The 16,101-nt window shown below is 40.1% G+C and overlaps 2 protein-coding genes across 14 annotated transcripts in view; both read left to right on the forward strand.

Annotated features, from left to right (window-relative positions):
* MTM1 (myotubularin 1) overlaps window positions 1-7,333 on the forward strand; it is a 40,946-nt gene extending 33,613 nt beyond the window's left edge. For 8 of the 10 annotated variants that reach the window (XM_017818121.1, XM_017818069.1, XM_017818099.1 and 5 more), the window contains 4 exons: window positions 511-603; window positions 1,440-1,553; window positions 1,849-2,025; window positions 4,334-7,333. In XM_017818121.1, the coding sequence (XP_017673610.1) occupies window positions 511-603; window positions 1,440-1,553; window positions 1,849-2,025; window positions 4,334-4,501 (552 nt within the window). In that variant the 3' untranslated portion in view covers window positions 4,502-7,333. Of the gene's footprint in view, window positions 1-510; window positions 604-1,439; window positions 1,554-1,848; window positions 2,026-3,986; window positions 4,280-4,333 lie in introns of those variants that run through there. The other 2 variants (XM_017818130.1, XM_017818139.1) reach the window with 2 other exon arrangements.
* Window positions 7,334-7,822: 489 nt separating this feature from the next.
* Window positions 7,823-16,101, forward strand: part of MTMR1 (myotubularin related protein 1) — a 37,586-nt gene continuing 29,307 nt past the window's right edge. The window contains exons 1-4 of one of the 4 annotated variants that reach the window (XM_017816599.1): window positions 7,823-7,953; window positions 10,768-10,873; window positions 13,568-13,591; window positions 15,771-15,821. In XM_017816599.1, coding sequence (XP_017672088.1) covers window positions 7,823-7,953; window positions 10,768-10,873; window positions 13,568-13,591; window positions 15,771-15,821 — 312 coding nt within the window. The remainder of the gene's footprint in view (window positions 7,954-10,767; window positions 10,874-13,567; window positions 13,592-15,770; window positions 15,822-16,101) is intronic. The other 3 variants (XM_017816607.1, XM_017816613.1, XM_017816623.1) reach the window with 3 other exon arrangements.

The raw sequence follows: 16,101 nt of genomic DNA on the forward strand, positions 1-16,101 counted from the left end.
TTCAAAAATCTGTATTAATTTTGTGTCAAGAACATGAACGTTTCTTTGAGCTCCCTTATGTTTGCTGACTACTTAAGGTTCAAGTGTGGAGGGGGAAGAGGGGATTCGGTGTGGGTAGTTTGATCTGGGTTCTCCAGTGGCTTCAAATACAAAAGAAGACAAAGTATGTAACTCAGCTTTTGACAGACTTACTATGTAAATATAGTTCAAAATATGTTTTGATTATTTGCTAAGTAATGCATACTTCAACAGTTCTACTTGTCCAATAACTAACAGGTTTTTGTAACAGGACCAGTTATCACTTTGGAATTTTTTTCAGACATGTTTGGAACAGCTTTGCAGTATTTCTCTATATCTGAATCTCTCCTCCTTGGTGCAGTAGCTCATTTGTAAATTATAAGACCAGGTTGCTCTGTTACAAAAGAATGTTCTAGTACAAAAGAAGAAATAATGTCTGTTGCCATAAAATGCCTGTTTTGGTTAACAGGAGACTGTATTGCTTCATTTCAGAGAATAGGCCATGGTGATAAAAATCATGCTGATGCAGACAGATCACCCATCTTCCTCCAGTTTATTGATTGTGTGTGGCAGATGTCTAAACAGGTATGTTGTGTTATTCTTCAGTAATCTCTTCACACTATTACCTTCTGAATCAAACCCATAGATCTTTGTTTTTAAAAATATATTTGAAGAGGACAGTGTACCCCTCTGCTCTGACCTGTAGTCAAAAAGCGTGTATTTACTTTTAAACTGTGCCATCTCTCTACCCTGTTTCTGAAGTGATATACAAGCTTGTAGTTACATTGCTTGACATGGCATTGGCTGTGCAGGCACGGCTGATGTGTCCTGGACATTTCTTGGAAACATACTGAGGGATGTTTTGTACCCAGCAGAATGCTTTTACAGGAATTGCATCCAACTGGCTTAATGGAGTCTGTTGTTTCATTTCACCATTCTGTGAAGCTGTCCTTTGAACTGCAGGGACATGTTGTTTTGTCAAAGCTTGAAAAGGAAGCTTGGGATCTTCTGAGTGCTGTGATTTAAATATTGTATGTTCAATAAGTAATGAGACAAAGCAGCGAACTTGGTCTGTTTAGGGGCAAGGATTAGGATGTAAACCTTTTTTTTCCTGTATGGTGCTGCATTATGAGTGCACTATAGACATAAAACATAAAAATGTATCTGTCTTCTATTCTTTTTATAAATTAAAGGCACAGAATTTTGAGAAGAGTTTCTTTTAGTGGCTAGTTTGAGAAAGTTGAACACCTTGTGTCATCTGAACACTTAGTCTACTGTGCAGTACATGAAAGTATTACCTTAAAAATTATTTGTACGTGTGCCCAGGCTTCTAAACTCTACCTTTAGCCTTTTAACCAGGGCGTGTGCGTATCTCTCTGCTTTTTCCGTGTAAAGAATGAATTTGTCTTTTCTGGTTTTAGTTTCCTACAGCCTTTGAATTCAATGAGCAGTTCCTGATTACAATCCTGGATCACTTGTACAGCTGCCGGTTTGGCACTTTCTTGTATAACAGCGAGTCTGTCAGAGAAAAAGAGGTTAGTAAAACCACTGCTTGTTTAATTGCATTGTTGTCCTGACTCTAGGTGATTACAGAAAGTTTTGGTTGTATTGTATTTGGTTACAGCCCTTGGCTTTATTCTTCTTAAACAGTAGTTGTGTGCATCACTGAAATACTTGTCAAGCATTGATTTTGGAATCTTTCTAATACAGTAACTTGCGCTTTGAAGTAAACCAGAAGTGTATTAATTTTAGAATGTAACCATGGCTTCTGTGATGGATTTCCTGATCTTTTTGCAAATATTTACTGTTCTTATTTCAATTTCGTTTTAGAAAGTGACTGAGAAAACGTTATCGTTATGGTCTCTGATAAACAGTGAAAAATCTAAGTACACCAATCCTTTTTATAGTAAAGAGCTAAACCGAGCACTCTATCCAGTAGCCAGTATGCGTCACTTAGAGCTCTGGGTCAGTTACTACATCAGGTGGAACCCAAGAATTCGGCAACAAGTAAGTAAATTCTCTATAATGGACAAAAAATGCTTTTAGACTTTGGAAATATGAAAGATTTTGTGTTATAACTTACTTGTGGGATAGTACCTGTAATCTGTTCGGGTTTTTAAGATTATATTCGTAAAGATGGAGAAAAAAGGTGAAAGCAATTACTCATTTCTCTCTTATTTGAACTCTGCTCTTCTCAGAACACTGAGCTTTATTTCAGTGTTTAGTAGCAAGTCATCCTCGACTTCTTTCTAGCCCCTTTTCTTGGAGACAGCTGCGGGAACATTTTTTAACGGCATTTGATGCTACTAAATGCTGAATGACAATGTTTAGAAATAGGGCTTGCTGATCCCTGAAGAGTGAGGGCATTAGCATCACAAACATGCTTAGTTGCACTTGCTTAGTCTTTCTCCTTTTTCTGAGAGAGGGTATGAAGTTCTTTAGAAATTAAATGACCTTTTCAGTCCTTTCTCTTTCAAAACTGTCTGTATTGATGGCTTCTATTGATGGTAAGATGTAATTTTTTTATTTAACTTTGATGATCCAACTTTGTTTACACTGTGAAGGAAGGCTGTTATTGAAAATTATACAAGTGGTTCAGATTGGAAGCCCAGAAAAGCTTTTATCAAGTTACACATAGTTGAGTTCTGTGCTTTTAATGTTTAGTTTATGGACAGTGTATGTTGTTACAGTCTTGCTCGAAATCTCAGCAATGCAGCACGTAAAGATAGTGCACAGAGACTAACTTGTCTTTCCTTAACAAGTTGTGGAGGTTTGAGTAGGACAAGATAGAGGGACAATTTCTTTGACAGAAGCAGTCTTCACACTCCAGCCCCTGGAATGAGTCAGGAGTTTTGAAGCAATGCACTTCCTTTTCCACAGCCGATCTCCTGCATTATTTACAGCACTTTAGAAGCTGCAGGGAAGCCAGGCAGTTTGCTATGGCTTTTTACAAGTACGTGTGGTATTTTAATTTGAAGTTCTTGTTTTAAAGCTTTTTTTGCTGACTGTGAAAGATGAGGGTGTTTTGCAAAAGGTGAATCCACAGATTTATTTTAGAAAGTGAAAGATTATAAGACATGCAAATTAGCTGTAGATCTACTTAAAAATGCACTTTGTCATTATTCAGGAGAGGTTTTTGGCAGGAGTTTCTTAGTAGACATGCAAACCCATGTGACAATATTCCATGGTCCCTAATTTTCACCATTTTTTTTATACAAAATGCGAGGGGTTTTTTTTCTGCTCATGAAATTTATGCTTCATCTTCACTTAAGCAGCTGAATTGTGAACACATGGCATGAACCATTTTTTTGATTACCTTTGTTAGTGCCATCACTTCGAAGCATGTTCTGCATCAGACCTCAGTCTAATGAAGAGTCTGGTCTGTCACTAACAAAATCGTTATCCCTACATCACTAATGATCTTAGTATACCTGCATTCAGCATTGATCCAACTTCCCCAGTTGCCTCAGCATTCATCATGATCCTCATATGTGTGGGCAGTGAGTGGTGCCCCTCAGAGTGCAGGTTCAGCTGGTTTTGGGAGGCATTTCCATTTGCTCCTGAGACTGCACTGCTGGTAGCTTTGAGTTACAGGCAATTAACTGTGAAACAGCAGCGACTTCTGGACAGGTATATACAGCTGAAGGTAACTTTAGGCTCTGTATCTGCCTTAGAGACTGGTAATACTTCTATTCCATTTGTTCCATTACTCGTCTAATAAAGTGGAAGCAGTTAAAATGCTCTCCCAGAGTAATCTCCTGAAAGCCAGGGCAGTTGATTTTAAACATATTTAAGTTTACTTACAGAATTCACTAATAAAGTTTTTTTATTTCACTTGTTTATTTACACTAAGTTGCAAATTTACTATTAAAAACTCAAGTAAATCTCATCAGTGAGAGAAGCTATTTAATCTGAAGACATGGATTTCATGTCTTCATAATCTGCTCTGGCTAAACACTGTTTTTTAGGGAAGATGGTGAGACGTCTGGCCTCTGGAATCTAAAACCTTTTAATAGTCAAGAAAAAAGCTTTGGACAAGGTATATGAATAGCTACTTTGCACACAATGTTAGATAACAAGAAAATAAAATCTATGTGCTCCAGGAAGTGGTGGCTGATTTTACTGAGCTAGGACAAACTGTTCTGTGCAAAGATTTTCTTTGGGGGAGACAAGTGGAAGGCAGTGGGCTCTTGGGTTACAGAAATGTTTAGCTGGAACCTGCTACATGTGCTAGGAAACCACGGATACTGCAGCATCCTGACTGTGTAGAAGTAGTTGGACTGAAGTGATAAGACTAACATGGATCTCTTTCTAGCAGCCAAACCCCGTGGAGCAGCGTTACATGGAGCTCCTTGCGTTACGTGACGATTATATCAGGAGACTTGAAGAGCTACAGATCACAAATAATTCTAAGATACCCAATTCATCAGCCTCATCAACATCTCCCTCACAAATGATGTCCCAAGTACAAACACATTTCTGAAGAAAGTGTTGGCTTCTTTCTATACTGTAATAGCAAGTGGTGCTTCACATAGATCTATAGCAAAAGGAGGAATATTTTAATGCCTTACATTAGACTGTCCTAACACAAAGTATTTTAGACTGTCTTTATTTGAGGAGGACTTCAGAACAAACAAAACCAACTCTTTGATTATGTGCCTTTCAGAACCTGTGGACTGGGAACATTATTAATCAACTCATAGTTATGGAGGGCTTTTTAAGAGTTACTTTGGAAAGTCTGGTACAATGGAAATTAAACTGATTTATTGTTTTCATAAGAATGCTTTAATTTATTACATTGTAGGTCATGTTCCTATAAGGAAATTCATGCTCAGTCTTGAATACATGTCGTGAATAAACACATTAATGGCAATAGGAATATTCACATTGTGTAAAATTAGGTATGTGGGTATTCCTGTTAGGAATACATATGAGTTCATGAGGTAAAAAATAACTTCTATTTTAAGATTTCAGAGAGAAGTGCTGAAACTTTCTGGTTATCATAGAATTCCAAATTTTCCTTTTTTGAAATAGAAATATGGAAGGCATTTCACTGCTATGCTTCTGATTAAAAAGTTCAAATAGCTCAGTAGATATCAAAATTTTAAAAAAAACCCTTTTTAATTGTAAATTGATTTTATTTAAAAAAAGAAAAACAAATGCCAGTTGTACTGGATTCAGAGAAGTCCTGTTTTGGCTGATTGTTCAGATCTAAAGTATATTGCAGATCATCACTGTGGGCAATATTGGTTCTTTGGATTAATGCAGAATAAAATGTTTCTAAAGACGGTTTATATAATTAAAAACAGACCCACAGAGACATTACTTAAATATCCACCAATAGCCATAGTATTAAAGCTTCTGTTCGTCTTGTTAAAGTAAATGTGCCTGTTTAAAGGAGCTTTTATACCAAAGTAGGGAAAAATTCTCAGTTATAAATAATTTTGAAAACTTGTACATTTATAGTTTACTGTTTAATTTAACTTCTGTGCAGCAAATTTTATTCTTAAGTATTTAAGGGGCTTTGGTATCCAAGATTTGCATATAGTGAGTGCACTTACGTTGAACTTTCCTGTGAGCTCTAGTTTCAAGCCTTCCTTTCACAGGCTTTTTGTAAACCTTTAATTTGTTCATTTCAGGTATTTTTTAAATAGCTGCAAGCATTTCTTATGACAGCACAAACTTTGCTCTTGATATTTAATTAAAATTTTGCATATTCTCATAAGTTTAATGATGTTCAGGCAATCCAGGAAATACTGCAGTTCAGAATCTGCAGAGGACTCTAATATTGTTATTTTAAAGGAGATATTTTGATGCTTGAGGCTTCTGTCAGTGTAAATTATTGTACATGTGGTGAGTTTTGATCTGCAAGATATAATAGGATTATATATAAATTAAGTTTTGTGTAAGTATATATAATATAGTTTATTAGAAGTTCTGCAGGTTTATAAAGTGTAAATATTTTGCATATGAAAACTAAATTTAAAGTTATAGTTCCATGAAATAAGTCAAAGTTTAGAGGACAGTGAATATTTTTAAAACAGTATTTTTTCAAAGGAATGAAAGTATACCGCCTCTTGATTTAATTCATTATATGCACTGAGTTGCACTATGTTTTTCAGGGAAGTTCAGAGCATACAACATGTATGTTCTAAATACACAGGATTATATGACTTATTTTGTCCTCTAAATTTCACTCTCCCGTCTGTGTTCTCCAGTATGTGTATCCAAAATAACAATGTTGTCCCAAAATCTTGACTTGTTAAGGTAAAAAGATGCATTACATCAGGTAAATGAGGAAGGATACTCAATTGTTCATGATGTACTTTACATTTTAAAAGCTATGCATACTCTGGTATATTTGCCTTCTACTTACTCGTGGTTTATTAAAAAAAAGCTATTTTTATTAGAATATTTAAAGTTTCTGTATTTGAGTTGAACATATTGGTGACATCTCTGAGTGGTGTGAAGAATTTCTGAAAATGTAATAGTTTTTACTGTTTAAACACTACATGGTAACCAATTGCATTTGGGAAAGTGTAATATAATGGAAAGGATCTTTTTGCACTTCATTACATATATACCATTTTTCATATTACTGTTCAGCCGAATTTATCTTTGAAGCTCTCTAACAAGGCTCTGTGTGGGCTTGGATTTTTCTCAAGTCAGCAGATAAGATACTTGTTTTAATTCTGTTTTTACATATTAGACCAATATAAGGGTGGTTTTAATCCAATACATATTGGAAGATACTACTTGTGAATGTAGGCAGACAAAGCGGTCAATGTTAACACCTCTCTCCTCTCCCTGTAACGGGGTGATCTGGGCTGTTGTTCTGCACACAGGCTGTGTCTGTACTGTGCACGCTGCAGGAACAGCTCCCTGCCAGGAACACATCTGGGGAAGCTGCTGAGGTGGTGAAGGAGAGGTGAAGGTGCCGAGTGCCTTTTCCAGGAGGGGTGAAAAAGCAGAGCTGGGATGTCCACATCACCAGCAATGAATGCCCAGTATCCCATAAGAAATGCCCGTCTTGGAATGCTAGTTTAGGTTTTTTTATGTATTCTTACTTCCATGAACCTGAGGAAATAACCTAGTTTTTTTGCTGGGCTTCAGTTACTTAATTAGAAAGGTGTTTTGTCGAATGCCTTGTTTATTTGCTCATGCCTTACCCCCCCCCCAGCATCACTGTTATGGCTGTACCCAAGACATGACTTGTGTACTACCTCCTGATGTATTGTTAACCTCTGCCTTGAGTTCAGGTGTTGTCTCGCAGCAAGCATCCTGTCGTGCATGAGAAAACGTGTTTTATAACCGAGCAGGATCTCCTCAGTACTACTGTTTCCTCAGTAACCGTGTCGCCCGCCCTCCCTGGATACCGCGGGACCGCTCCGGAGCCGGGCCCTGCGTGTCGGGCGGCGTTGGGGCGGGGGGAGAGGAGTGAACATCCTCTGTCTGCCGTGTACGTGCGGGGCGGGGAAAATAAAGATGTCAGTGTTGAACCCTCTGTCTCCGACAGCCCTTTCACTGGCGCGCCGTCCGTGAGCTCGGGTGTCCGTGCCGGGGCCGGAGGGGCGGCGGGCCAGGGTGTCCATCCCATCCCATCCATCCCACTCCTCCCGGCCCGGCCCTCCCTCCGCCCGGCCCGGCCCCGCCGCCCGCCCTCGCGGCGCGGGGGCCTCTGGGAAAGCGGCTCCGCCAGGTGACAGCGCTCGGCGCCGCCGGGGCCCCACCGGGCCGGGCTGAGGTGGCGGGGCCGGGCCGGGGCGCCGGGCAGGGCTGGGAGCCCGCCCGCCATCCCGGGGCCATGGAGCGGGCGGCGGCGGCGGCCGGGCCGGCGGTGGAGGGCGGCGGCGGGAGCCGGCGAGCCGTGCGGGCGGGGGGCGCGGCGGCGGCGGGCGCGGGGTCGCGGCAGCCCAGCACCGAGACCCTGGACAGGTGAGCGGGGCCGGAGCCGGCGGGCGGGCGGGACAGGGGGCGGCGGGGCCTGCGCTCCCCGCGGCGCCGGGCGGGGAGGCGGCGGGAGCCCCTCGGGCCGAGCCTCGGCCGAGCGCGGCCCCCCGGCCTCGGGGCGGCCTCGGCGGAGCTGCAATCTGGGGGCGGCTGCTGCCCATGGTCCGCGGCGGGAACCGGCTGTTGTCAAAGTTTCCTCTGCGGTTGCTGTGCCGGCAGTGCCGCCTCCGGCGGGCCGAGGGCTCGGGCGGCCGCGCGCGCTCGGCCCGGGGCGGGGGCAGCGTCGGTGCAGACAGCGGGGAGAGCGACCGCGGGCTTGGAGCCTGGTCCCGGGGGGTGCTGTGCGTGTGTTTGGTCTGCAGAGCTGTGACCGTCCCCGGCACCGCTGTGTGCGCCCCCGCTGCGCGCTGTGGTGTCAGTCGGTGTGCTGTGAACCAACCCTCCCTCCCCAGCCCCCCCGCGGTGTGCCCCGGTGTGCTGTGCCTGTGTCCCGGTGCTGTCCGTGTGTCCGCAGGTGTGTGCCGTGTGTCCCCCTGTCTGTGTGCCTGCAGGTATGTGCGGTGTGTACCCTGTCCGTGTGTCCGCAGGTGTGTGCCGTGTGTCCCCGGTGCCCGGCTGCCCACGGGATCTCACCGGGACGGTGCCAGGAGCTGGGCGCCAGATGGGACCGCGTCTCCTCCAGCAGCTGCTGGCAGAGTCATTCCTTCATTCAGAAGTTTCCAGCTGAAGGCAGCCTTAAGTGCTGAGCCTAAAATCCTTTAACAAGGAGTTGAAACTAACAGAAACCTCACCGCGATGAAAAATAAATAAACAAACTTTATTTAGAAATCAGCGCCAGGTTCCAGTCTCTGTATTCTCTTATGTCTCTGTTAGGAGAAACCTGGAGTTTTACATTGTTCATCTAGTGAAGGTGGAAATCAAATGTCCATTTTCTATCACCAAAACATGCACCTCTGTATTCCTTATTAGTGTACTTTCTTATCTTAATTCTCAGCTTTTCTTTTCCTAATCCTGTTCTACCCTGGGGAAGTTATAATGTCCATTGGTCATGTGGCTTATTTATTTGCCAGTGTGTCAGTAACAGGCCACGCTAATGTGAGTGACTGCAGATGAGACAGAATAGAAAGGCAGTACTGGTGTGTGCCCCACTTGGCCGATGGTGGGAAGGCAGCGGTGTGATCTCTGGCACACTGACACTTCCTGACACTGGTCCTAGGGGATGGTCCTGCATGCACATTCATTTTCCTGCTACTATTTTAACTCTACTGATGTAGTGATCCCTGGTGAAGATAAGCCATAGAGAAATTAATCCTTTTCTTAATTAACAAGTAAATGCTTATTTGAAAACAAACATAGGCAAGCCCTAAAGAGATGTGAGAGAAAGAGAAATAAATGAGATCAGAAAAGGATTACTGTAGGATTTAGCCCTTGCACTCTTAATTGAAAAACTTAAGTGAAAAGTTTCTCTAAGTGAATCTGGGCTCCAGTTCAGCACTAACCTGAGAGTTATCTTCGTTGTTCAAAGCGGGACTGTCATAGATCTGTTTTAGTTGCAAAACAACATTGTGAGATCTAGTACTGTATAGAATGTGCAGGTGGGAAGAAAGATACTAAAATTTACCAGGAAAATTTTGGAAGAGCTTTCATTTCAGGTGTGAAGTTGTTGTCACCTGGCAGAGTCAATGCAAGGAAAGACCTCTAGTTAAGTAATAATTGGTCATCTAGGGGTGTTACTCCACCCTCTTAATGTCAGAGGTCTGGTGCACCTGTTGGGTGCTGGGTGTGTATGTATATTCACTTCAGTGTCACGAGATACTTACAGAATCCAAAGCTATTTTATGGATGAATTAAAAAAAAATATAATTAACATTCCCTTGCTGTATTTGGCTTCTGAATAACCATTCAATCTGTAGAAGAGCCCAGCTAAATGGTTTGAAGAAAAATGGCAGTTATCTAAGGTGTCAGCTGAGGCTGTAGTGGCACTCAGGGAACAGTTCTCTCTGCCATTGCCAGTTTTTCATCAGATATTGTCATGTTTGAACAGACCCAGTGCACTTCAAACTGTCATTGCTTCTCACTCTCAGTACTGCTTTACTTGAGAGCAGCACTGGTTCAGGTGACTGTTCTCAAATTGCACCGTCTGGGATTTAGTGCAGTTCTGCTGTTCAGATGCTTTAGGGTTCTTACAAACACCCTACACTGCAGAATTCCTTGTTGTGACGTGGAAAGGCCTGCCCTGAAGATTATTCAGGGATTATTTTATGAATTGGAAAAAAACACAGCTAACTAGAAGTTACCCTTTAGAAAACATATATTTTCGACATTTAACATTAATATAGAATACAACATTAGCATAGTTTAAATTCTTTAATACTAGCATAGAGTAATTTAATTCTGAGGATTTACAGAATAATCAGGAAATATTAATAAGGACAGGAAATATTAATAAGGAGTTTCCTGTTACTTGACCAAACTCATTCTATGAATGGCTTTAAGAAAAAAGTTTGTGAATGGTGAAAAAAATTACACTGGATACAGAACATAACATTTTTATAACTTCATAGGAACCTAACCTCATTTTTAACCTACTGACAGCTCTACATCTCTGATTGGATCTAATAAAAATCTTTTTCCTAATTTGATCCACAGAATAGTTGCATTCTGCCCACGGAGCAAGCTAATTTTTATGATGTTAGTGATCACTTACGGTGTTGCTTTCTGGATGTGCTCAGTTGCTATGCTGTTTTCAATATACATTTTTAATTACTGCTGAATAATTTAAAATTTCTGGTTTTGTAGCCCGACTGGATCTCACGTGGAATGGTGTAAACAGCTGATAGCTGCGACCATTTCGAGTCAGATTTCAGGATCTGTCCCATCAGAAGGTGTGTCCAGAGACTACAGGGTAAGTGGCTTGAGGAATACATTGATTTGTTTAAGATAAAAAAAGTGAATGATCAGGAGAGTCCTTGCTGTCTTGATTAGCAGGTGGTAAGTACCTGAGTGATCACTGAATGTTTCAGAACTAGAAACATCTCATTATGCGTAGGAGTCCTTTGAATCTGCTTTGTGTTTTCCTCCACATTTGGAATAGTGGCATTGAAGTCTACAGAATAATAGTTAACAGAGAGGTGAAAAGAAAATTAAACAGTCAGTGTTTTGCCTAATATGACAAAAGTGAGTTTTCTTTTGATTACTATATAATAAAATTGGTAGAGTAGATTAACAGTTGCAGGTTGAAATGGTTTCTAGTATGTGTCATTCTGAGTACAGAATTGAGCTCTCCAGATTACACAAAAAATAAATGCATGTCTTTGCTACTGTGCAGAGAACATAAATGACTATCATTTTTCATGGGGTTTCACCAGAGACAGAGAATTTAACATCAAACAAACAAACAAGTCACCTTTTTCATTCCCTCCCAGCAACTTTGTTGTCACTGAAGTAATGACTGCAGTGTGGTTTACCTGACAGTTCCATTATGCTTTTGTGCCCCTGTTCTTTCACGCTCACTGGCCGTTCTCCCCATGCAGCCAGTCAACTGAACTGTCAGCAGTGGAGCAGGGGCAGTTTTTCTTCTCTCAGCAGAAGTCTCTGGTGTTTCAATTCTCTTTAAGAAGCCCAAGCTGCTGCTTTCTAGATCCCTTTTCCTTCATAGATTTGAAACAGTTTTATGGTCTTCTTGCAGAATGGCCAGAGGAAGATTTTATCTTTTTTTACGTTTAGGTTTTTTTGGTTTAGCTGGATTTTAATTCTGATATGCTCTGTGATTACAAAGTTTGTTATCCGGAAACAGCATATTTTGGATTCAGTGATAGCAGGTGAGATTCACCCCAAGCCTTAAGATAAGTCCACAAAATGTCTTGGACTATAGCCTGCTTCAAAGTTTACCTCACAGAGTTTCAGACTCTTGGCACAGTCAGCAGCTTATGGAGCACAGCTCCTGCATGCTACGACAGATGAATTGCAAATGCTTGCTCCAGGTCAAGGCTAACATCTTTGATAAAACACCCTGGGAAACTTTGCATTGCAGCTGTTGATGCTGTATTTGCCCTGTGGATTAAGGACTTCATTTTAATAAAATCCAAGTGTGTAAGCTTGGTGTTCAGTTTACCTCTGAGTTAGAATGCATTCCTCTCGAATAAAGAGCACTTTTTAATTCTCAATAACCTCCTTCTCTGTACCAAACTCATCTTGGATATTTTTTAACAGGATTAAATCATTTAAGGCCTAATTAAAATTCTACTTCATTCTCTGTTTCCTAGGAATGAAAGAAAAGAATATAAGTCTGATGGTTTAAATTCAGATTTTTTTTTTGTGGATAAATTGTATTTGGCATCATTGCATTCCTGTGGTTTGAAATCCCATATTTGTATATAACTTCATTGAATTCTTTATCCTGGAATGTCTTTAGTTATGTTCAGGACCAGTATCTTGTGAAGCAGTGTCTGTGCTTTAGGAGAGTTTCTTTAGCACTTAGCTTCTGCAGAAGTTCAGTGGTACCAATAGTTGCTTAGTCAGTACCACTAACAGGTTGGGTTTATTCCTTATTACTGTGGAACTCACATATAAAAAGTCAATGCCCATATATAACTCAGATTTCCTTTGAGATGTATTTCCCTTTTGATGCACACTGGTCACCTTCCTTGGTCTTCATTACCTTTGGTTACCTTAAATTGCTGCATTTAGAGACTATTTTACAACTCAGAACCTTCAGTTTGGGCCAGATTTGAGTGTTTGCTTCTGGAACTGGTCAGGAAGTTCTTTTGCTTTCTGCTGGATTTAGCTGGAACTCCCTGCTTTATTCTTTCTTCCATCCTTTCTTTTAAAGTTTAAATGAATACATTTGTAAAAACAGTAAATATATCGATTCTTGTATCTAATGATGTTACTCACGTTAGTCTGTGTGACTTAACTTACCAGAATGTAATTTAGGGGAGGGGGGAATCAAAGGGTGGCAAAGGGGCAGTTAATGGAATGGTCAGAACTGGAGAGCATTGGGCGAGAGCTCTTGCTTGCGAAACCCTTCAGCAACATGTTCTCGCTCTTAGTTTGGGCTCTGCTCTGTGTGTCTTCTCCCATACACACTCTGCCTGCAGAGAGTTCTTCATTGAGGGGCTCATGTAAATGAAAATGCCTTAGATTGTAGTGATGGACTACAGACCTGCAGACACCTTCAGAAGTAAGTTGAGAAGAGTTGTCACTGTCCTGTTTTGCCATTTGAATCCACAAGGTACAGTGGTTATACTTCATGGCTGTTAATGCAGGCTTATTGTCTTCTACCTAGAAGGATTACCAGGCTCTTTCTGCTCTTCTCACAATAGTACATTGTAGCTGCATAAAAGGGTGATTAGGAATGAATGTTTCCAAAGAGCTTGGCGTTTGTTGCATCACTGAAATGAAGTGTCTGAGATTTTTTTTTTTTTTAGACCAAAACAATCCTGCAAATGAGAGTTACTGGTTCTGCGTAGTTTTGTTCTTTCAAAATCTGTCTATAATGTTTGAGAGTAGAGTTCTCTTGAAAATCTGATGAAATAAGATATTTAGCAAATCAAATCTGTGTGTTTCACTGGATAACATTTTATATTTTAACTAACAGGTGTACAGGAGGCCGGTTATACGGGTAAGATTACCTTTGGCGAGCAGTAAACGGCCTCCTACCTGTTTGTCTTTTGTGCTGTGTGAGAGCTTGGTGTGTCAAGCGTTCCTCTTTACACCATTAATGGGTTTTATGAACCAGTCAGACCATTTTGCTATGCAGTGCAACAGCTTCTTCGTCATAGAAATGCTTTATATACGTTACAATGTTTTCGTGAGCAATAAAAGTCAATGTGTAAGAGAGCAGTATTTTAAAATTATGTTATGAATGTGCAATACTAACTTCAGTTTTATTACATTAATTTTACAAAATGGATGCTTGAAACTGAGGTTTACATGCTTTGGACTGCAGAGTACTGTGTTAGCAGCTCTAACATGTCTATGCTAAAGAATACCAGTGGTAAAAGTGTTACGTCTGTGTCTGTCCTATTTAAATAAGTTCCAAATTCATGTTTGCCTTCGTATGTGTTTTACCTTAGTTGTTACCAAGCTGTAGAGGATTGAAAGGTAGGTTTGGAGTTAGGCACTAGTGCAATGACCTGCATCTTTTTAATGGTAATTTTGAGACTAGGTCTTGCCCATTGTTCATTGAAGATATAAAAAGGGCATGCCTTGTTTTCTTGCTCCTCTTTCTCAGTATCACTTATGGAGTGAGAAATGATCTGAGTAGTGTTCTGACATTGTTCATCAAATGTGTGGAGCACTTTTATTCAAACAAAGACCTCTTGTTCAGTCTGAAACCAAGACATGAAGTCTGAATGATTTCTTTTTCTCATCTGTTGTTTACATATTTGAAAATTATGTGTTTAGTCCAATCATACAAATCCACAAGTTGATTTCCTTTTTCTTTTGAATAGATAGCTGTGACTTGAGTAACAAAAATTGGGTTTGTTCAGTGGTTCACAGTTCTTTGTAAAGGCTTTGATCTTTGAATGATCTGCTGTGCTTCTCTGTCTTTCATTTATTTAAAATCTTTTGGTGTATTTGCTCCTTGTCCTATTGGTTTTTTTCCAGAAATCACAATACCTACATTGATTTCAGAAACAATATAATTATGATCTTAAATTTAAGTAATTGCTATTTAATAGTATTTCACCCATAACTAAATGTTAGTAGTCCTTTATAATTTGAAAGAGTTTTTTAATTACTTACAACTTTTTAAACTCATGTAGAGTTCAAATTATCTGAACATATCTGAAGTCCTTCTTCTAAGTTGTTCTTTCTTGAGGGGTTCTGTAAAAATACTGTAAAAAGAAAACTTGACTTTAGCAAACATTTGTAAATTTAGACTGAGGCTGATTTTACAGTCTGACCAAGCGAGAAGTTCTTTGCATGTGAACTGGGAATAATAGACTGTCATGAGCACAACTTCTCCCCAGTTAATAAAAAAAGAAGACGGAAGAGCATTTTTGGCTGAACGTATTAAAACAATTCCTTCATCTGACCTGATGACATTTGTGCTTCTCTCTGGCGTGCATAGGGACCTTATGTTTATTAAAGAAATTTAATTAATATTCAAGATTTGCTGCCAAATGATGCAAAAATAAATTAACATGAAAATGTGAATTGTTTGCATATTTTGCTAGGAGGAGTAATTTTAACTTCTGTAAAGTTACTGGCCAAGTTTCAAGTAACACCATAGAAGTTACTGGAAAAACATGTAAAACCATAAAGCTGAGAGTTCAATTAAAACACGTTTTACACAGTAAAGCATTTTTAAAGTGTCTAGATAGATCTATTTGATGTCGACCTATTTTTTCTGTGAAAGGTTGCATGAGATTTCCCATAATGCTACCATTGCAAGCTGTACTCAATTTCTTCTATTGATAAGCATGTGGCATACTTGAAATTAATTTTCTTCACTGTAAGGTTGTTTGTCTTAAAAAGACAGTACGTACTTTCATGTTCTTATCTACCAACACTGAGTCTTTTGTGGAAAAGGGAGTGAGTTTTTCATTTTGTGTTGTGCCAAATAACAATTAAAGGATGGTGCTAATAGCTTGGATTCCTTTCTGTGGAAAGTTGTCTGCCCAGACTGGAAGATTTTGAAAAGCTAAACTGGAGTTAAAGTATGTGCTGTCTTTTTAAGGAAATTGAAAAAAGGGAAACAAAAAAAAAAGAGAAGATTCTGTCCTTTCACCTGTTGTCTGCATTTTTTTTGCTGTTACTTCTCTCTTGCCCTACTGCTGCCTCATGCAAAGCAGGAGATTCAGGATGGACACAATGGCTATCATTCTGAAGCAGAACCTGATCAGGTGGCAAGTTTTACTCATCTTTCATTCATTAACTGTGTAGCAAGGTACTATATATTAGTACTCATACAGTGCATACAAATCTTATATTTCTCATGCAAGAGAATCCCTAAAAAGACATTTAGTGTGTAAATGGTTATGTTCTAGAGTGAGTTTTCAGGTAAAGTCATGTAGTCTAAACTGTAATACTGCAGGTAAGCCCCATCTCACAGAGCACATCCATCCTCAATTTGTAAGCACTGGCTAATTCTCTACACATTATTTTTTATGGCTGGGTGCTGAA

This window comes from Lepidothrix coronata, unplaced genomic scaffold (genome assembly GCF_001604755.1).
Source record: "Lepidothrix coronata isolate B3197 unplaced genomic scaffold, Lepidothrix_coronata-1.0 Scaffold2, whole genome shotgun sequence".
NCBI lineage: Eukaryota > Metazoa > Chordata > Aves > Passeriformes > Pipridae > Lepidothrix > Lepidothrix coronata.